Genomic DNA, 23,293 nt, shown 5'->3' on the forward strand with positions numbered 1-23,293 from the left:
AGTTCTTCAAGCTCTTTTGGTGCAAAATCCTCAAATTACCCAACAAGAGCTTGCGACAACTTTAAATTGCTCACAAAAAACAATTTCCAATCAATTGCGTGCACTTGGCAAAGTCCAAAAGTTTGGAAAATGGGTTCCTCATGAGTTGACCTACAACAACCGTAATCAAAGAGTCACAATTTGCAGTTCGCTCCTCTCTCGTCAAAACCGTTTGCCGTTTTTAGAGCAAATTGTTACCGGAACCTTGAACAACCTGTTGTTCTTATGGTTTGCACTGGGATGCGAAAGAAAAGTATCCCTGCGTTTTCTGTCTGTCTTTGTGGCGGCCCAGATTGAATAAGGGACTACATTTGCAGAAAAAAAGAAAAAAGAAAAAAAAAATTGTTACCGGAGATGAACAATGGGTGCTGTATGTTAATTTGAAAAGGCGGCCTCAATGGTTGGACAAAAATGAGGCCCCGCAGCCCACGCCAAAACCTGACTTGCATGCGAAAAAAGTGATGTTGTGTGTTTGGTGGAATTTTAAAGGAATTCTTCATTATGAACTTTTACCATCTAACCAAACCATTACAAGTGCAGTGTATAGTGCCCAATTGGAAAGGTTAGCCCAAGCTTTAAGAGAAAAAGAACCCGCGCTGGTTAATCTGAAGGGCGTAATTCTTCACCACGATAACGCATGACCGCATACTGCAAGAATCACTGCTGAAAAACTGTGCCAGCTGGAATGGGAAGTTCTCCCTCAACCTGCATATTCTCCTGATATTTCCCCTTCCGATTACCATTTGTTTCGTTCTTTTCTTCTTGGAAAAAAATTTAATAATGAAGAATGCCTCAAAAATGCATTGAGCGAATTTTTTTGCATCAAAATCACAAGAATTTTACAACAGAGGGATTAAAATGCTTCCTGAGCGTTGGGCACAAGTAGTAGAAAACAACGGCAACTATATTGTTGATTAAATTTTGTTGTATTGGTTAAATAAATTCGATTTAAAAAAAAAGTATTAGAAAAACGACATTAATTATTACTAGACCTAATATATATAACTATAACTTATTTTAAAAAAATCCTGATAGATGCCCTAACTGGTTTGGCTCAGTTAGGGCATCTAAAATCAGCCTGCAGACTCAAGGGTCCCAGGTTTGATTCCAGTCAAGGGCATGTACCTTGGTTTTGGGCACATTCCCAGCAGGGAGTGTGCAGGAGGCAGCTGATTGTTGTTTTTCTCTTATCAATGTTTCTAACTCTCTATCCCTTTCCCTTCCTCTCTGTAAAAATCAATAAAAATATTTTGGGGAAAAATCCTGATGGAAAGAAATCTTTGACTTTGTGAAAGATGAAATTTGTTTACATTTTGATGAAAAACCACCAACAATTGAGACTATGAACCCTAGATTTAGGGGTTCAAATGGTGACAATATCCCACTAGTGTAAAAAAGAACCCAATAATGACTTTCTGGGCAGTTATGGTAACCAATGATGTGTACTCTAGAACACTGATTCCCAAATCTGACTCCTTTAGGACTGCCTAGTAGGCTATATAAAATATAGATATGGGGCCATGTTCTCGGAAAGACTGATCTAAGAAATTTGGGGGCAGATCCAGAAATCTGTTTTTAAAAAGCACCTTTGATGAATCTCTAGTTCACCCAAGTTTTTGAACTGCTGGAATTCAGCACAGGTCTAACGAAGGAAGCAACCATCTGCTTTCCACTATTGACTTTCAAGCTGTCAGTAGTTGTAGAAGTTAAATACACGGTACAAATAATTATACTGCATTTTGTAAGTAATTTCTTTCTTTTTTTTTTTCCCTTGTAGTCAGTGCTTATTTGGTTAATTACAGGTAGTAAGAGGTCATCGTCCCAATATTCACTGAGAAAACAAACATTACCTGTGATATAAACTTGTAGTGTTACAGAATGTTGTTCTATTCTTGAACAGTTGAGATCAAATGATATTACTGAAATTACTAAATTTTTTGGAAAAAAATATATAAAGGAACATTCTGACAAGGAACTCAGAGGCTTTAAAATAACTATTACCCCAAAGATCATATAATTCTTTATGCGCATGTTTTGTATTGAAAGGAAAAGTAGAGAGAAGGCAAATCCAAGGTCATGAATATATTGGCAAATTTTATTCCTACAGTTTACATACCAAACAATCTTGGATTCTATTTTTTTATAATCTTCTTATATTCCAATTTTTAGAAGAAATCTAAATATTCATTAAAGATACATTGGCCAGATTTAACTTTTAAGCAGGACACAGGGAACTGGCTTCCCCAGTTGGAGTGGGGAATGATAGTTAGATGTAAATCTAACTGAATTACATAGAATACTCAGAAGTACTGAGAGTATTTTAGTGATTCACACAATAACCATCAGGGTGCATTTCATCCCCACTAAATCATGGTTAACCAAAGCCAGATTCTATATGAATGTTCTTATGTATTTATAGAAATACATTCTTAAAGAAAAGGCTAATTTGTCTCTCACACTCTAATAATCTTTCTATTAATAATTTATTTCTTGTTTATAAAAATCTGTTTTCTCTTTTAACATTAATAAAAACAAGGTATAAAAGAGAAAATAAATATTCAAATAGATAAGCTATTGTATTGATTCATGTCTCCAGAAAGAATGATAAAAAGAAGCAGGGCTTTTTTTAAGGCCTTTAAAAAAAAAATGGGCACATTTCCCAGGATTTCTATTTCCTGAATGTAATATGGATGTTTGTTTGTTTTTACAAGTTAACGGGACCATGCTCTGAAAAATCAAGTGGCTTGTGTTGGCATAGTTTTGTATGAAACCACTGGCATTTCTCTGGGGAGAAAGATTTTACAAATTTTCAGCTATCAGGCAGTGGATTTTAATCTTTATACTAAGGAAATATGACCATGGCTTTGAGAATTTTTCACTCATTTCTAACTTTGTGCAATCATTTTTGAAACTCCATATTTATGTCTAAAACAACAACAATAAAAAACAGCAAACAAAAAAACAAAAACCCCTTCCAAAAGCTTTCCCTGAAGTTTGACTTTTCAGTTGCAAAGTGTAAAATAACTTTCTGAAATGCCTTCTGTAAGCCCTGGTGGTGGGACGCTTTGTGGTTTGTTTGGGGAGATTTGGTTTTGTTTTAAGGAGAGGATGCACTTTCTGGTGTAAGAGACAGGGGAAAGTTTTACCTGTCTGTCTCTCCTGTTTTTTTTTTTTTTTTTTTTTTTTTTTTTGTGTGTGTGTGTGTGTGTGGTTTTTTTCCCCTCTTTCTTTCTTTTTCTTTAAAGATTGGTGATAAGGAATTCTAACTACTTAATGAGATGGGAGAGGCCTCACTCCATTGGAGTGGAGGAGTCCAGGTGGAAGTTGATGGATTGGACAGGTAAAGAGAAGAGTCCCGCCTCCTCATGCCTATAGTTGAGTATATATTAGGGAACCTAAAATTATGTACAGAGAGAGAAGGAGAGAGAGGGACTTGAGTTCTGTTATCTTCTTAGTAGATTCCTATCGTAAGGGTCTTAGAGGGGGTGGGGGGGTTGGCAAAATCCTGGAGCCAGAAGAGAGGACAGCGGCATTGATCAATCTTACAGCTAACATGTTGTACCTGGAAAACAATGCCCAGACTCAATTTAGTGAGGTAAGGATTTTAGATTTTTAGTACTTCATCTAGATATTCTTTTTCATTTTTATATTTTAAATAAAAGCTTATATATTTGTGGTTCTCATTTTCCGAATAGAATGTTTTTGCAAATTGTATATAGGAATCTCCTTTTCTTGGTTACTGTTTTCTGTGGTGACTGTAAGATTTTTATTCTTTAAGTAGCATATGAAAAAAGTAGAAGAAAGGGGAAAAGAAAAATTTCTGAGTGGCATTGTATTTGAAAAACCTATATTCAGGAGTTTGTAAAATCACTTTTTATAGCAACAGACTGAGAGAACAGGTCACATTCTGCTAGATACATTGAAATGACTCCTCTGTTGGGTGTTCACATACTAGTAAGAAGTATTAGTTGATTGTGTCTCAACTCAGTTCTCAGTTCTATCTCCAGAATTTATCCTAAAAGCAAATGAAGCTTTTTTTTTTTTCATTTTATTTTTTCAAAGCAAACAGGTGAGGTTTTTAAAGCCATCTTTGTTTTGAATTTTATCAATCCAGAGACCCACCTAAACCCTGAGGAGACTTCAATCATTTCTCTATTGTCCGGTGATGGACTTAGACTTTCACTGTGTAATGACAAAGTTATTTTGGAGTGATGCATTGTTAAATATGTATATATGCAGACAAATAAATGTATATTATAAGGTCTAGAATTTTATTTAAGGAATTAATGATCTGCCTCTATGATCTCTCCTCAATGTTTGTCTCAGGGATTTAAATCACTGGTCGAAGGTATAAGAAAAAACTCCTGAAGAGGCTGTAAGGCTTTGAGGAAGTTTCCTAAGGTTGAGGGAGGTCTAACAACAATATTAGTTTACATTCCTCAGAATAGAGCAGCTGTGTTGACACTAATCACATTGGGTGGGGGACGGGGGGAGTGTGGTGTGGAGAGAGCAGAGAGCGGGTTCAGTGTTTCGGATGAAAATGCTTATAGGTGAATGCTTTGCAAAAGAGACTAGAGTACTCAAATTGAGCTCCTTAAAACTCAAAACAAAAAGCACAGTATTCTGGTGCAGACGGCAAAGGGAAAGGGGAGAATCTAGGAAAGGACAGCTAAGCAGAGTCTGTGCTGTCATGTTGACCATGCTATTGTCTAGACACCTGAACTGTGTAAATATAACAGGGGAAATATCAAGTTATCTAATGAAGGAAAAGGAAGTGCCTATTTTCCTTTAAAACACTCAGCGGGCTTGCTTGTCTTTAGTGGAGAAACTTGAGTTTCTTGTTTTACTTTAATATTGGAACTTAGCTGGAAATGTTACCAAACAATTAAAAAAAAATAGAGGTACCTTTTAAGAATATCTTGTTTCTATTTGATCCATTGTGGTCCAGCTATAACCATTAAAAAACAAATCTATTGGTCATATCATAACTGACTTTGTGTTTGTTCACGAGCTATTTCATGTGTTACAAGCAGGCTGGGATTTGACTATGTGTCTGAGTATAATGCGGTAGAAACAAATTTAGCTTAAAGGTATCTATAAGAAAAGTATAAAGTTGATGTGGAAATGATTGTTTCTCCTGAAAGGATAAAACTGTGTAAATGCTGTGATTAGATGCTATCTAAATGAATTACTGCCTTTTATGGAGGCATATGTTGTATGTGAGAGTATCACATCCTTATGATGAAAGAAAATACGTTTACATTGGTTTGAGTTTTTAAAAACTTGAGGTAAATGTGTGGTCAGCTGCTCAAAAGGTAGCTGTTGTTTGCTTTCTGTTGGAATGCTACTAATGTACATAGAAAACATCTATAGAAAATATGACTGAATTTCTCTTTCTTACTGCAACTTTTTGTATATTGTCACTATGAATGTTATATCCTTCTGCCAGTCTCTGTACTATGTGTTATTTAGGCATACTCTTCTGCAGTCTGTTTACTATGCATTATCTTCGTGGCTCAATTTTCATTCCATTCTTTTCTGTGTAGAGTTATGTTTACCCCTCTATAAAAATGCAGTTCTATAATTGAGTGTATGAAATGTTTGGGAGCACATGGCCCTGAGAATCCTGAAACTTAATACAAAGTTGTAACATTTGGAACTCACTTTAAAGCAATGTTTATTAGTAATTGTCAATACAGAAAATGACCATCTACTATTATCACAGAAGAATTACTAAAAATTGGGGAAATTAAGAGGAAAAAGGCATGCATTAATTGTAGAGGACATGGAGATGTAGCGATAGATGTCTGGAAGCAGGTTGGTATAACTTAAGAAAATAATAAGCCTCGAATAATGGAGCCACCCTTGATAGGAAAGTTAAATGATGCTGTTACCTTACTGAAATAAAAACAGAATGTCAGAGAAAAAAAAATAAAAAAGTATGTGACTAACCATGAGAGTCAAAGTTGTTTTAAAACTATAACCCATTCTCAGACTTCAAATATTTTTTAAAATATTATTTTCAAGTAATGTCTATAGATTGATAAGTCAAAAAAATAATATAAGAACACTATCTTTCTGTACACCATTTTTCACCAATTTTCAGTCCCTTTTCCCAAGCAGAGCTGTATTTGGGGAAGCTGTTAATGAACAGGGAAGGGTCTGGAAGGGAAGAGAACATGGGCAGGATGTAACAGGCAGCGCTTAAGGTTCCACCCTTGGTTACAATGGAGAGGCCTCAAGCACTCACCGTGCCATTGTGCCAGGCATGGAATGACACAGCCTCTGGGACTGGTATCCGACTTGGAGAGAGAGGCTCAGAAGAAAGGAAATTCTTGATAGATTAAGTTTTAGCTCAACTTTCTTGCCAAGATCTGAGGGTTATGTGTGTGTGTGTGTGTGTGTGTGTGTGTGTGTGTGTGTGTGTAAGAGAGGGGAGAGCACATAAGAGAGAGATTCTAAAACTCCCATTAGAATGAAATTTTTATTTTTAAAAATCCCCATCTTGGGTCCTAGGTGATGAGAGAGTGGTACTTGGATAAATGGGTTATAGTATTCTAGAACTAAACTGGACTTCAAGGCCCATATATTGAAATACCTCTCTTTACAAGTTAAGGTTAATAATTTTTCTTTCTGTAGTTGAGCTATAGGCATAGAAATGTGGCCCATTAACCTAACCTTTTACCTATAATATCAAGGAAAGAGAGATCTAAAAATGACTATTGTGACAGTAGATGCTCCAAAAATGTTTTCATAAAGAACTTATGTGCAAATCTAGTTGAGAGCAAAAAGAAAATGTTGGGGCAGGAGAATAAACTCTCAGACTCCAGGTCATTGCCATAATTGTCCTCCGGGCTTGCATGGTCAAGGGAGATAGTCTCTCCTGTGCCAATACTGTTTTCAAGGGCTGAATTGTATTTTATATTTGGGGGTGGTTTTTATCTTAATAGTTAATAAATGTGTTATCTTAAGCTTGTCCATGTTATGCTCTCGAGATGTTTAGCACCTTAGGTACAAGGACAGTCGGTAAAAAGCAGAAGCTGCAGATTTAATTCAGCTGTCAGTTGGGCTGTTCCTCACTCCATGCTGCCGTCTTAGATTGCACTTCTTGTTTTACAATTGGTTGCCCTCCAGCCCAGAGGGGACTGGGAGAAAGAGATCTTAGATCACAGATCGTAGCTCATACCTTCCTTCACCACTACTGGAAAATGAGTGGTAGTAATAAATCACTTATCCTTTTCCTAGATAAGAAAAAAACATGTTTGGTTTGTTTTGTTTTTTAGAAGAGCAGTGATCCTCAACAGGGGTGTGGAGAGTACAGTAGGAAGCATGAATGAATGCCTGGGTTAACTAGAGCAACCAAAAATATATTGGTTGGCTTTTCCATCATATCACATACATTTGCGGAATGCAAGGCTGCTAAAAATTTTCTTAGGCAATGAGATTATTCAAAATTTAGATCCTAAATTTTGCTATTAAAAGAATATACATCTGAAGTGATGGGATTTATGTTTATCAAGGAAGTACATGGGTCAAATTGTTCTGAAATATATTACTGCAAATATATTCAAGCTTTCTTTCAGCTGGTATGATCCTTTTGGGTGGTACTTGAGCTGATGGAATAGAGGGGGTTAGGTAAAAAGCTCTTCTTTCATAATATTATGAAGTTAAACTTTTTCCCTGGTTGCACACATTTTTAACTTCTAATTGTTTATGTCAATAAATAAGGAAGAACAAACACAGATGCCATAAAGACATCTCAGTGAAAAATAACTTGGTAATTTCCATAAAAGTCTATTTTGAAGATAAAAAATTATCAAGCCGAAGGAACTCATAATTTTCTTTCAAATGTATGATGAGAAAAAATTCAGAAGACTGATATATCACAATTATCCAATGCCAATTTAGTGGACTGAGTTGCCAGTAAAGGATATCTGGTAAGGTAGTAAAGTTCTAGAAAACAATGGATTGGAGTATCAGGATAAAACAGTTGACCAAAAAGTTAAGATATAAATTACATTCCTTACCTTCTCTTAAGAACACATTTTGGAGGCACAAGACAATAGTAAGCATTGGTTTATTCATGTGCTACTTTTCTAAACATTTTATAATTTTAATTTATACCTTTTAATTAAGTTACAATATTCATAAACAGTATTATGGAGGAAACTTAGAAGAAAGAGCAACTTATCCTTTTTAAATAAATGTTTAGTTACATATGAGATGGTACATGGCTATAAAAATGAGTAAGAAACAGGTCTTACACCGAAAAATTAACAGGTTATAGAGGGAATAAATATGTACATATATAACAGAGGATATATATTCAGTGTCATATGAGAAGTGTGAACAAAATAATTTAAAGGTAAGATAAAGAGAATACCTTAGAGGAAAAGGATCAAGGAAGTCAACATATATATGCAGGATTCAGGTTTACTTGGAGGGTAGGTAGAGCTTTCTAAGTCCTAGAAACATAGAAGGCCACAAGGATTTCAGGTGAATAAACAAGCATCTGCGGAGGTATGGAGATGGAGTGAATGCTCGTATTCTCAGAAATCTCAAATGGTTCAGAAAAACTTGAAAGTATGAAAGAATTAGAAAATAAAGTTAGAAATGTAAGATAGAATGGCTCATGGAGAGCCATTATACATTTAATCTAGTGACAATGATAAGCCATGGAAGAATTTTGAACAGAGGAGTGGTGTAATGGGATCTGTACCCTGGCACACTTGGGGATGATAAATGGCTTTGCTTAAGACTGCCTAGAAGTATAAACCCCATTTCCCTGCATCGTACATCGGCTGCCTGCCTGTTTTGCAATAATATTCATCACTTCTGTGGGACCTTTGGAAAGGTGGAAATGGATTGTTGCTAAAGTCTCATGTGACATGTGTGTTCTCTACCCATAACTCTCTTCAATAGCTGTGGGCCCTGCCATACATTAGTTGGGAATGGTTAGCCTTGGTTTGTCCTTATGTAATTATATTCTATTCAAATATAATTATTAATAGCACCACTTATACTTTCAAAGTATACGGTCATCCTATAAACAAAAACCTTGCTCTTTATTATTTTACCCAATCCTCACTCCAAAATTATAAAGTAATATGTTTGGCTGTAAACCACATATTTTGGTTTTCAAATCAAATACAAACTATTTAGATGATTTCCCCCACAAAAAAATAAACACTTTCTTACAATCCAGCATTTACAGAGCCAATTAAGCACAGTTGTCCTGCTAGGCACCCTAAGGAAAGCAGAGATTACTAAATTGCCGCCACTGGCCTCTGAGAATTCACAGTCCTAGAGTGTACATAAGTTGTTTGCAAATGACTCCTGTAAAAGCAGGATGTAGTAAGACACACCAAAAGGTCTCAAAGACAGTGTAAAGGCTTCAAACTGTTCAAGACAAAGATCATATTTCACATAGTTTGAGGATCAGAATTTAGCCCAGGGCCGGAGGGGGTGGTGGTGGTAGAGGAAAGGTCATTCTGTGTAGAGGGTAGAAAATGAATAAAAATTCAAGGAGAACTATACAGGACCAGATAAAATGGCATGATATATTGACTTGCAAAGAGAATGTTGATGTAAACATCGATCTGTATTCATTACGTATGTCAAGATTTTGTAGAAACAGTAACAAAAGATGGTACGGGCTTTTATCTCACTTGAGGCTAGAATCCCTGTATATTTTGAAAGCATGGACAGTGTTCAGAATTTGAGATTCAAAACTTTGCCTGTGCGCTCCAGGGATGGTAAGTGGCATGATGCAGGAGGGAGAAGATAACCCAAAGGATCCTGGGGCAGGTGAAGTGGAAGGTTTCCTGTTCTTTCTTTAGCCTTTTACTGAGACAGATAAGATACCTTACCCGCATAGGAATTCAGTAATTACATTTTTTTTAAATGTAATCTAATCTGGGAACAAAATCCAGACTGACTCTCTATGTCAATTAGGATCAAGTTTATTTATCAAATATTCATCCTGGAATCAGAATAAGAAAATCTTGTTCTTTGGTCAGTGCTCTAAATGCAAATAGTAAACCTGGAGCTAAATGTGAGACAATATATCAAGTATGACATTTTTCCAAGAATGAGAATTCCCAATTCTAATGGGTAAATGATAGAGCAGAAGCAGAAGTTAATGTCCCATTTAAGAAACAAACAACCCCTGGAATTAAACAAGAAACAAAAATTGAGATCTTGGTATTTCAAATTTTAAAATATTTGCCATAATTATTTTCAAATTTAATTTCATGCAAGGAAACACATTTTTATTTTAGATTTAAACAGAAATATTGGGTGAAGACATGTGTTTACCCATTTTAATATCCTCTCCTTCCACAATCTCCTTCATTACTTCCATTCCACGCAGGAAGAAAGCATAGGCAATTAAAGAGATAATAGTGGGGTAGTCCAGGGTAGGTTCAAGGGGGAGGAAATTCAGAGACTTGATTTAAAGGCAGAGGAAATAGATAGGAGGAAGAACTGGGCTCTAGGATAAATGAGAAATGTCCAAGCTTGTAACTCATTCCTTTCTCTTCCTCACCCACCAAATCCTCCACTTGCATAAAGCAGATTTAGAAAATTATCTAATATTGGCATGTGATTGTCCTACTTTTAACTCTGTGAAGACATTAGGGAAAATAATGAATTTCCACAAACTATCACATTGTTATACAGCCTGCTTTGCAGAAATAAGTAGTTCAATGAAGTGTCTGTAAAGTCTTTTCAGAAGCAGTACTGTATTCTTCCTGAGATTTTTTTGTAAAATTTGGATTTATAGTATAGCACACCTATGCTATTCAAAAAGCATTCCTTCCCATCTTTTGCAAAAAATAAATAAATAAACAAACAAATAAATAAATAAATATATTTAAAAAATTGAAAACTTTCTTATTTCATGTTTGATAATGTTTATACACACTAACTTTCTTTTCCAAAGACAAACTAAGATAGGACTGTTCTATAGGTTCAAGTTAAGATGGCTTCATGGAATAATATTCACTTGTCAAGTTAAAATTCAGTCACTGGTGTCAAGATAAGGCCCATGTTGGTTCTAGGTGAGGGAATAACTGGCAAGAATCAAACATGTTTGGAATGTTAGTGGATGTGTATGGAGTGTCAAGTGATATATCATACAAAACTTGTGATTTGAAGCGCATCTCCCCTGTGTTTCTTAAATAAAATTAATTAAATAAAATAAAACTCATGAAAGCTGAAAGAGGGAATTTTGAGTCAAACTTATGGTGTGTTGCCAGAGGCAGAAATTTATGAAACACTCTCGTCAGCTCTTCTGGAAACACTACAAAAGAAATTGTTCTACTTTCTTATTGGTGCTAAAGCCACTAATAGGTGCAGTTTAGTATAATACCCCATGAGAATTACCACCCCCATAGTGAGCTTGCCTTGGAAAGAACTCTGTGCAGGCATTTATTTTTTCCTTTTAAGCTTGCACAAAACACCCAAAGGGGCCATTTCCAATCCAGGCAGTGATCTTTCTCAAGTTTATTCTTTCTCAGGTCGCAGAGACAATGAGGAATATGTCCTGTTTACTCAAATCAGTCTGGATTAGTGTCATTCTATTGATGGGGCCCGAATTAAAAGGAAAACCATTAACCCTCTCAAAGGGCAGCATCAGATATTTGGAGAATGGCTTGATTACATTTAAATAGACCATGTGAGACTCTGTCATTGGACTAAGGCTAAGGATTCTACAAGATGGACACAGAGAATGGTTACACTGGGTGGAGTAACCATTTCTAAGCCTTAGGCCTGGGAAATTATTTCAGTAGAAGATCCCAATGAGTTTGAAAGGCTGAATATCAGAACAGTGGTATTTCAGAGAAGAGATTTTTCCTGACTTCTTTCTGCAGCCCAACACTACCAACCAAATATTTATCTCCAGGACAAATCCTTTCCAGTGTTTAATTCTCCTCTGGGGGCGACTTCACCCTCCTAAAAATGTACCAATCCTTCCATGGTTCAGAATAGCCCCCTTGTCCTCGGAACTCTTGTGCTTCTCTGCTTCTCCCTCATTACTGGCCATGTGGACCTGATCCCTTCTCCCCATCTCTAGATTGAAGATCCTTGGCGGACTGAGGATGTGTGGTATGCTGGAAGTGTTATCTTCAGATAACTCTGTAGCATGTTTATATATACTTACAGAAATGGCTCTTTGTGACTGACCTGTGCAAAAAGCTATGCAATCACACACATTGTACAAATCCTGTCTCTGCCTGTATGCAATGAATCATATACTTTTCCTTGACATCTCACAAGTGTTTGTGTGTGTGTGTGTGTGTGTGTGTGTAATGAGCCCAGGTAGCTATTTATTTCCATTATGCTTCAAGTGGCAGGAACACAAGAACATTTTTAAAAGATAGGGCAGTTTCCTGAGTAAGGAATGGCTTGTACTCTAGCAGAGGTAAACAGTGTAAAGTGTGTGCTGCTTTCACTTAATTGATTACTCATGAGGACAGAGAGTGCGCTTGATTAAAAAAAAAATAAACTGAACAGATCAGATTTTTATCTGGCTTTGCAGTCTCTTTAAAAGTGTTTACTTGCTTCCACACTGTTCCCCTGATTCATTTTGTCCCCTGTATGTCTCTCCATCATCGCCAGAGACAAGGGTGGTTTGCACTGGCTGAATAAGCTTGATGATTTGCAAACACTTTCCCTTTTTTATTTTCGTTGGTGTTATTACTAAAGGATATCTGAGAAATCTTGGTCATGTTGTTCTTAAAAATGGTGTCCCAGTTTTTTTGTGTTTTTTTGTTTGCTTTTTTGTCTGTTCAAATCAGACACTAATGAGCTGTTGTAATTATTAAATGGATTGATTGATAGTTACTTTCATAATGGGGTAAATAGAATGAAATGAATAGACGAGTGTCTTTTAAAGTAAGGCATGTCTTCTGCATGGCTGGAGACTCTGTTTTTATTTTACAGTTAAAAATGACAGCTTAAAGGAACAGTCCAATGTTACATAAGTCACCATGTCTAGTTACAAAGCATAGTAAAAAAAATAAAAACTTTAATTACCTCAAATATGACTGAAAATGTATCAATCAGCAAAGAACTTGACAAGCAGAAGCAATTGGAACTCATGGAAGTGTTCCTCATTTGAATATGTATCGAGTAATAAGATTGAGAAGCACACATCTTGTTTCATGCTTCAGTTTTCCACTTGTAAGTAATGGCTAGTGTTTTCAACCTCTGAGGGTGAGCTTTGGAGTCTGGGGAATGAAGTCATGAATTTAGACCATTTCCAAGAAATGGTTGGTAAGTCTGATAAACTACAATCTAAGTTCCTCAAAGCATGCATTTGTAAGTGCCCTAATTATGGCATTCTTCTAAAATGCATTCTGGCTAACTGGGCAGAAAATTATGGAATGTAAAGAGGAAAGGACTGATTCAGTGGCCTATCTACCAGAAACAAATGTCTTACCATAAGTTTTTTTTTCCTAGTCAAATGTGCTTTGGCCAAAAGCACCACCATCAGTAGGGAAAAAAAAAAAAAAAAAAAGCACACACTGCATTGGCACAAAAAATGTGTATGTTTTGTTTTAAGGAAGTAGAAGCTCATTAATAAACTTCCCAGCTAGGTGTGAGCTATCAAGTATTACTCATTGCCTTGTGAGTGACAGGACTGGCTATTCTGCTACTAGTTCCCATAAAAGCTGAAGCTAAAAGCACAATTCCCACCTACCAAAACAAAGCAAAACACAAAGTGAAGGTCACAGAGATTTCCTGGAGATGCACTATAAGGTTCACCAGGCAATAGTTTATAAAAAGGTGAGAATCCAGTTTGGAGACAGACTTCAGCATAAAAATGAATACTTCATTGTGCTGGAATAACAGAAAGACTTTCTGATAGTGGTTTTTATTTTGAAAAGTGTTACATGTATTTTTAAATAAATGTTTCCTGAGCATCTACTCTGTCACAGACACTGTTCCAGATATGAGACTCGGCACTTAGCATGCCAGATAAGTGTATTCTCATAAATGTATGGTCTAGCAGAGAAATCCTCCATTAAAATTATTAATGCAAATAATTATAATTACATGACGCAAATGGAAAGTTAGAATGTTATGACAATGTAAAACAAAGGAGAATACCTATCTGGTTAAAGAAGGCTTTCCCTGAGGGATGACAGTGAAGCTAAAGGCTTCTAGGTGATTGGGAAACAACTTCCATGTACAAAAGATTTGAGGACTGAAAAAGTATTTCACTTTTGAAAATTTGAAGAAATGTCTTTTTGGTCTTTCTTTAGTGAGCAAAAGGGTGTTTCAATTAGTAAAATATATGCCATGTTAAAGTCCTGGGACTTTGTTTTAAGAGAATCGGAGCTCACTCAAGGTATTCAAGCTTGGGAGTGATGTGATCAGATCTGCAGTGCATTTCAGGGGGTAGCTCCAAGGAGCTCGCTCTATGACTCTTGGCAATTACACACATTCAAAGAACGGTTAAAACTTTATATTCTCTTTAATAAATAGAAAATATTTTCATTAGATATAAAAGAGGAAGGCTTGCTGTGAGTGTAACTTTTAGGTAAAGATTTCAGTCAGAAATTTGAGTAACTCTGATTTACTTAAGAAAGCGGCTTCTCCAACCAGACTGACTGGTTTCACCTTTGGGCTCTGTCACTTACAACCTTGAGCAAGTTACTTAAGCTTGTGGAGCTTCAGTTTCCTCACCTACGAAATATGTATACAACATGGGATAGTAATGCCATCTTGCTCTTGAGGATTAACTGGGTAAATACATGCAAACACTGAACACCATAAGGAACACAGTCAGGAATCAGAGTCTGCATAATAATATTAGTCATAATACCTACTATTATTTTGATATAGAGGATTGAATATGGATGTTTCAGATTTTTAAGTAATTTTCTTCGGTAGGATTATTTTACTGAAATTGAGATGTCTTCAGTTTCAGCTCATGGGGAGCAAAGCTGTCCCCTGTGAGAAAATGTTCATCACATTTAATCACAGTATTGTTTTAAGTCATAATTTCTGATATGGACTAGGCAGATACATTATCAAAAAATGTTTAAAATATTTTAGACTCACTTGAGAAACCAACAAAGCATTAGTAATGAACTAGTAAAGTCACCCCGGTATCATTTCCATATTAATGGCCTAAATTTTGCTGAAAGTTTTCATGACTGTACTTTCTTTTCTTAATGTTATCATGTCTGCTAAGTAAATATATCAAAACAGTGATTTTATAGATTGAAAGTGTCTTCAAGCATACTTTTGTTCCAATTTTAATAACTCATGGTTTACTTCAAAGAAGCTGAAACTGTATTTTTTTCCTATTACCTGGATCAAGAATTTCTGAATATTGAAATTATATCTTTCTGCTTTCTGCTAAGCCCAATGCTTCCCTGGTATGTAAAATGATGTAGGTTTATTTTTGAATTGAGATTCACATGATTTTAATTTTGTTCATTATTACTAGAAGGAAGTATTTATTGAAATCATAGAATTTTAGTTTATTTTTCTTTACTTGAGCTTTACACAGTATAATTTAGCCATCTTTGGATCAAGTTTTAACTTTAATGCATTTCAAATTCTTAGCTTTTCAAATACTATGTCTTCTGTTTGTTGACATTGTGGCCACCTCATCAGCCAACTGTGTTTATTTATCTCACCTGCCTTGTCTGGTGTTGGTTGGGGCATTTAGAAACTTCTCCTAGTTTATGGAAACTTGGTCCTCAAAGGAATCTTGACACTGTGTCAGAACATAAAACATTCTGGTAAACAATCTGCCTACTGTCTTTCTACATTTGTATGTGTTAATTGCTTTACTCTTACATATTGTTTATTACAAGGTCTGAGTGTATTTTACTACCAACATTCACTCTTTTAAGATCATTTGAACTACAAAAGAAGTGAAATATCTTACATCTAACAAAATCTGGTTTTGAGAAAAATGTGATGCTAAATAAATTCTTAGGATGGAAAGAAGGTACTTTAACTTGACACTATAACACAAATATATTCTTGACCTTGAAAGGAACACTTTAAGTCAATTGTGTTTAATTCTAGCATAAAACAAACTATCATTCTCGGAGGTGAGGCAGGTGGTAGAAGACAAAAAAATGACAAGCATTTCCCCCTAAGGCAGTGCTTGTTGAAAAGGCACTATCCTGCTCATATTTGTGGATGAAAATGTGGTACTGTCTGCCAGAGAATACTCCAAATGAATGTTTTGTAAAGCCAATGTCATGGAGAACACTGTTTTCTTTTCCCAGAAAGAGCTTTAGACTGTTCACAAAAGCTCCTCCATGAAACCTAAGGTGAAAGGTTACATCAGCCCAGGAAACTATATATGCTGCCTGAAACATTTGAAATGTCTGCATTTGGCTGGGCCAATCAGTATAAAGAAAAAAGTTATCTTCTTTAAAATCATCTTATGGCATTTTAAAATAGCTTTGCAGATGAGCATGAATTTCTAGAATAATATTAGAATTTCTCACTGTGGTACTTGATCATCAGAATCAATCTCCTGATAGGTGAGACCCAGGTTGCTCCAGGACCTCGCCCAGGGGTTCATGTACATCAGTGGCAGTGCTGAGACTTAGACCTCCATCATCAAGTCTAACTCCAGAGCTCTTTCTCATCCTAGGATTATTCAGAAAAGTAAGGAGTGCTGAGGAATGTACCAACCCCTAGCCTCATATAACAGTCACTAAATATTTATAAATCTAATTTCTACCAAATGAAATTTGGGCAAGTAATTATTTCCTGTGACAAGGGAACATCTCAAATGAGGTAAATAAAGTGTGATGATATATCCCAACAGTAACCTCTCCTATCCATGATTTGGCTCTCATTACCATTTTTTATCAACTTCTGACCATGTATTATTGGCTATTATTTTCATATGGCCATAGTTAGTTATTATAGACAGTACTATCTGGGAAAGAGAACTTATAAAATAGCTCTTATACAGATAAATCAGAGTGATATTTTCAAAACCCAATTATTTCTAAGTCCCTGTTTCCATTGTACTGGTCAAATGATTTTATTGGAATCCTTTTCTGATGTTAAATCTCTTTACAAGAGTGTAAGTGCATCATCAACTTTAAATAATTATAACCCAGGTATTCAATATTGAGTTTTATTTACAGCAATATATACTTATACATTATTTCGGAGTTGCTGAGAAGAGAATTTTGGCTTGTGTTATATTCAGAATTTAAGATTATTAGACAGTGTAATCCATTGGGGGGAGGTGAGAGGAGACATAAAATGAAATTGAAGAAATTGCATTTATAGGGCACTTTTAAAGCAGTTGACCAGCCAGGAAAAATCTAATCTTTTATAGTGTTATTTTAATTTTAAGCATCCAGATTGAATTTTAGTGAAGAAATAAATCAGAGTCTTTAGATGGCTATGAAAATGAAATGGCTTTGGGGAGGGAGAGTGGGAAATAAAACCAAACAAGAAAATACTCTTCCTAGATTTGGCAATGGTAGTTTTACTCTTTTTTTATATTTATATAATGATGAGATTCAGCCTTTGGGTGTACCTACACTTATCATACTGGCTTCATATTTCAGAATATCCCCAGGCAGTTCTGTAATTACCTGAAATATGCTAAGTCTCTGTGACCAAAATGTGTTTCATCCTTTCTGTGGTCAGATTAGCCAGTCTGTGATGAACCTGAATATATTCCAGCTACAGATGTTGGTAATTTTCCTGGGTCAAGGAAGTACGTCTCCTATTTCAAAGTTATTTCATAGGCAGTTGATTGTTTTACTTTATCAGGCTTACCATAATATCAGACAATTTGTGGTCATTTTCACCTTTTTATATTTTGGTGAAATAAAACTGCTACCTTTTTCGGATGTGATGGGAGAGATAGAAAACATTTTTCATTCATTCATCCCATCCATTCATTTACTCATTTGTTGACTGTAAAGTATATAACGTTATTCTGAGATTAAGATACCTAGTGTTTAGAAAAGAACAAACTACTTCCTATCTTATTTCAAATGTTTAAACAGTTTTTGTTACATGAGAAACACATGGGACATAGGGGACCCCCATAGACTTTTCAAGGACATTTTGTGACTGGTATGGAAGTGTCCTGTTCTGACTCCTGAGCCTTTTTTTGTCATTGTAAATAGTCATTAAATTAATATCCCAGCATAATTAGCATCCCAGCTCCATGTTTATGAAATTACTTGCAGTTAAAAAGGGGCACAAGGATTGCTCCTTTCACCCCATCAGCTTCACTTTGATGGGAAATAAAGGACAAATATCGTGCACATTCACCTGGCACAGAACTAGCTCCTCAGGCATGTGGAATGCCACCACAAAGAGCCCTGTGCTTGGTTTCATGCTCTGCTGTCACCATTTTGGCACACTTCATAATTTATGAACCAGAGGCCCTGCATTTTAATTTTGCAATGAGCTCTGCAAATTATTTTGTAGGTCCTTCCCATGTGACACTTATTCTTCTTTGCAGAGTTGGTCTGTTCTTGCCTCCAATCGCATGCCGTCCATATGTCCACTCTCTCTTCAAATAAAAAAATATAAGCTAATAAATTTTTATTGATGCTAACTAAATGCTTTTTAAAATTATCTTCAAAAGCACTGTTTCCTATGGCAGGTTCATGGCATTGATTTTTAATGAAGCTGTGAAAAGTATCCAAGTAGATTTCAATAATACAATTTTTTCTTTGTGTTGTTTATGTTCAGGGCCATGTAATTCATAGTTAATAGTTTAGGTTTTATTCTATTTTTATTTTTAAGCTTGTTGTGTATACTACTTGGCTTATATTTATTTAAAGTAAAAATTTGAGATGAAATGTGTTTTTCAAATTTTTACCTTGGATAGTAAGCAGCTTTCCCCCCCCCACCTCCCCAAGCCTTAGTAATTGAGCTTTAAGTTATAAATGGAGGCATTTGCTTTGGAAGCTTATCCTGTTATGGTTATGTAAAATATTGCCTCTGGAGCTGTATGGAATTAAAAATGATGGCCCTCAAAATCATATTATTAATCATTTTTGGAAGACAGTTTCTGCTGTTTTCGGACCACCCAATATGTTCAGTCCAGGGGTCTCCTTTGTGCCTCCAGGGTAAATGGAGTTTCCATTTTTCTTAAGAGAAGCACTGAGTGTTTGCTCATTGGCTTTTAAAGCTGGGTCCCAATACTTTACTCTTTACACATATTGGGGGGGAAAAAAAATTCAAAGGGCCATGTTCCTTTGTTCTCATCCAAGCCCACAATTAGCTGAAGTTCCATTCTGTGTAGCTGGAAGGAAGGGGAAAGGGGTGGCCCAGCAGGCATTTTACTGCCTGTGAGAAAGTGTTCCTCCGAGTGTTTGTCCTTTATGTCAGGGACGGCTGCCTCCCTAATTGTGCTGCTGTGGGGAAGCACGTGCCTCTGGGAGCATTATCTGATTCCCAGAGGACATCACAAGTACTGTGTATACTGACCCTTAACTTGAACACAAATAATATCTTCTCAACCCCCTTCCAGGGCTCTTGCCACAGTCTTGGAAACCTAACAACTTTACTTTAGCCAGGGTTTGGATGCTCTGTATGGGTTGTATTTTTTCCCCCTCCTCTGGTTGTCTTACCTACAGTTTTACTGCCCTTGTCAAGTGAGGAAGCTGAAGGTGGAGGAGAGGAGAGGAATCAATGCAGAAATTAGAGGGGAGAGAAGGCAAGACAAACAGCTGCTCTTGTCAGCATGGGGATAAGTGTAAAGAGATTAATAGTCATTTGAAGAGCAAATGGGGACGTGGCATTCGGCAGTGGAATGCGAATGTATAAATGTAATGGAATGAGCAGGCGACCGTTAACATTTAGACAGATGCTTTCTGGACTGAATGGAATGGCAGAGTCCGTTTGCCCTCCCACATGAATTGAAATGCATTAGGCTTAGTAAAATACTTTCATGAAATGGTAATTTAATTCAACTTTTTAAAGCATCTATTTCTCTGTAAGTTTGTCTGACTTAATCTGGAACTCTCAGAGTTATACAGGGTAGGGCAAAAGTGGTGAGTGCAAGAAACAGAATTTATTCTTACATTCTTATTTATGAATTGCTGAATTTTCAATAAGAACAAATGTAAACCTCCTTTTGCCCCACCCTGTATATCAAATGAAGAGCCAGGCAACTCTTTTCCTTTATAAAACAGGAACTACAATACCACAGAACCACCTTCTTCTTCTTGCCTTCAGTTTGGCTTTCCTTAGTGAAGTGGTGGAAACAGTGAGATTTCAGTGTGTCAGAAGGTCTCACAAAGGGGACACAGTACACTAGGCCCTTCTGGAAATGTGTCCACTTTGCCTCAGGTTTAGGAGTGATTTGAATTGCTGACAGTTGTGATGTTATGGGCAAGGCCCTAGACGTGGAGTCAGAAGATTTGGTTTCAGAATCCCCATTCTTTGCTATCAGACAATGCTTTAGCAAATTACTCCCTTTTTCTCATAGTCTTACAGAAAGTTGTCTTGCAGCTTAAGTTAGAAGAAATTAATTCATTCTTTCCATTAGCATCTTATTGAGTCCCTCCTCTGTGCTCAGCTCTGTAGACATTAACACCTCTGGCAGAAGAGCTGCATGAGCAAACGGACCTCTAAATTACATCCAACATAGAATTTTAATCATCACCATATGATATTTCTCTTATACATATTCTCTACTCTATAGAGAATAAACTGCTAGGAAATGAAAGAGCAGATAAAAAATTGGGTTGCATTTGGATGATATACAGGCATATTACCTTTTAAAATATCTAGGTGACTCTTTCTTACCCTACTACCCATGCCCCTCCAGGCTTTATGAAACTAGCCCTTGGGGGAGCAATGGATACCCTGGGACAAATTTAGAATTATAAAACGATATAATGTATATGCCACATATACAATAATTTGATGCTTCAATCCCCTGGAGAACATGTCTACTCAGTGGTCTCTCTCATTCTGAGCAGCATACAAAGGAAATAAAGGAAAGGGAGAACAGGCCATATTCATTGGGTTTTAAAGAATTCCTAAACAGCTACTCAGTACTGGGTACTTTTTGGCCCCATTTGTGAATAAGCACATATTCTACTTTTTTAATTTAAATATATCAGTGTGACATTGGTTAATAGGATCATATAGATTTTAAGTGTAGATTCCCATGTTCCAAGATCTGTATATTGCACTATGTGCCCACCCCCTAAAGCAAAATCATTTTCTGTCAACCTTGTTTTCTACTTTCAAATGCTCTTGAGAAGACCACAGTCTTCAAAGGCTGCATGTTAAGAGTTGTGTGATCTGTGCAGATCAGTACAACACACACACGCATGCCTGAGATGTTTCTTGTTTCGGATTGTGTGGCACCAATTGGACATTTTATCTCTAACATTAGGGATCTGAGGTTGAATTCTGTGGAATCCACATGCACCAAACAATTCCTTTTTTGAAGCAATGATCTGCTGCTTAAATGGCTAACATTGGGGTTTCTGGGTGTCCTGCAGCCACAGTACACGAACCTGGGGCTCCTGAACAGCATGGACCAGCAGATTCAGAATGGTTCCTCATCCACCAGCCCCTACAACACAGATCACGCCCAGAACAGTGTCACGGCACCCTCGCCCTATGCGCAGCCCAGCTCCACCTTTGACGCCCTCTCACCATCACCTGCCATCCCCTCCAACACCGACTACCCAGGACCGCACAGCTTCGACGTGTCCTTCCAACAGTCCAGCACCGCCAAGTCAGCCACCTGGACGGTAAGAACACCTAGAGTCAATAGAGGGGCCATTAAACCTGACTCCCAATAGCAGCATCATCTTCAACACCCCCAGGGATTCCACCCCATCCAAAGCTGAATGATCCATATTTGCACAATGGAAAATTTCTCCCTGTCCTCTAAGAACATTTTGTTCTTAAATATTTAATACTGAACCAGACACAGGAATTGTGCCATTGAATGGAAAAACCCCAGATCTGGGAACCAAAGGCTGGCTCCTAGCAATTTCAGCCTATGTGTTCTTGCCTGGCTCATGCTATTAGGAGGTCTTTTGTGTGTAACTTTTTGAAAAGTGTAAAGCATTATGCCAGCAAGAATGATCATAATCATAGGATATGTGTCTGCAGTCCCTTGAATGGAGGATGATTACCAGGTTCATTATTTCAAAAAAGTAAACAATAAGGTATGATTTTTTTTTAATGAATAAAATCGCAAACATAGCATCTATAATAAGAAATTAAAATTTCATTTATTAAGGTAGAGCTAAACTTGTTTATACATTTAGGTTCTATAACATGGATTATAATTTATTCATACATGTATATTTATTACTTAGAAGCATTTTTCCCAAAAGGAAACCTCTAAAACTATCAGAGCCCTGAACTAGTCCAAAAGTATTCTGGTTTAAAATGTTGAGAAAAAACAAAAAGCACACTTTTTTATATATAGCTTTTCTAAAATATGGAAATATTTTTTAAAAATTCAAAAGGTCCAGGAATATTCAAAGTTTATTTTGTAGTGGACTACAATATGAACAGAGCTCAAATAAAAGGGAGGGGACTGACAAAACTGGTTTTAACTGATTGATCAAAGACTGCCCAAGCCCAAAGTGGTGTGCATGTTTGTTAAACAATTTCATGTTTGCATGGATTAAGAAATGCTTCCAAATATCATCATCTTGTTGAGAAGTAGCTTTAGAATTGTCTTAACAATTTTCCCCTCCTCATTGGAAAATAGGTTTCTTTGGAAAGCAGTTTCTTTCTGTGTTACAGCATCCAGCTCACTGCAGGTGTTAATCAAGTGAACAGAGTTTATGTAATAATCTTCCCTGGTAACACTGTGTTCCAACATAGTTTCACACATGTTCTCATTAGGAACTCACTTCTTTGTGAGCCAGGTGGGACATGTTGGATACCTCCCATTTTACTAGTGAGGAAAGCTGAAGAATGTGAAGGTTAGATCCCTAAGTTACAGAGGCTTTTGTGTAGCGGGATCTATTTATGATTCTGCCTTCCCTGGCTAGATTGTGTACTTTCTTTCCTCCTCATTTCACATCAGGATGTCCCAAAACCATTTAAAGTTGTTGTAGGGCTTTTCTTTCATGGTTTGAGAAGCGGTTCTGTCACGGTTTATATTTCAACCATAATGTCTACTAGCTTAACACTTGATCTCCCCTCCATGTGTTATTCATCAATTGTGTCATAATCTTTAATCTCTTTTGTAGTAATAATGCCAGTGTTGGACACTAAAGGTGAGTAAACTTAGAGTCCATAG

At 36.5% G+C, this 23,293-nt stretch overlaps 1 protein-coding gene and 1 non-coding gene across 9 annotated transcripts in view; both read left to right on the top strand.

Moving 5' to 3' along the window:
* The first annotated feature begins 230 nt into the window (after positions 1-230).
* Positions 231-352, top strand: LOC118725113. Its single transcript, XR_004989859.1, has one exon. It is a non-coding gene; the product is annotated as a small nucleolar RNA SNORA31 (small nucleolar RNA).
* A 3,075-nt stretch (positions 353-3,427) lies between these two features.
* Positions 3,428-23,293, top strand: part of TP63 (tumor protein p63) — a 93,523-nt gene continuing 73,657 nt past the window's right edge. For 3 of the 8 annotated variants that reach the window (XM_036444773.2, XM_036444772.2, XM_036444775.2), the window contains exons 1-2: positions 3,436-3,634; positions 21,525-21,779. In XM_036444773.2, coding sequence (XP_036300666.1) covers positions 3,443-3,634; positions 21,525-21,779 — 447 coding nt within the window. In that variant the 5' untranslated portion in view covers positions 3,436-3,442. Of the gene's footprint in view, positions 3,635-21,524; positions 21,780-23,293 lie in introns of all 8 variants that reach the window. The other 5 variants (XM_036444769.2, XM_036444774.2, XM_036444770.2 and 2 more) reach the window with 3 other exon arrangements.

Source organism: Pipistrellus kuhlii, unplaced genomic scaffold (assembly GCF_014108245.1).
Source record: "Pipistrellus kuhlii isolate mPipKuh1 unplaced genomic scaffold, mPipKuh1.p scaffold_m20_p_2, whole genome shotgun sequence".
NCBI classification, from domain to species: domain Eukaryota; kingdom Metazoa; phylum Chordata; class Mammalia; order Chiroptera; family Vespertilionidae; genus Pipistrellus; species Pipistrellus kuhlii.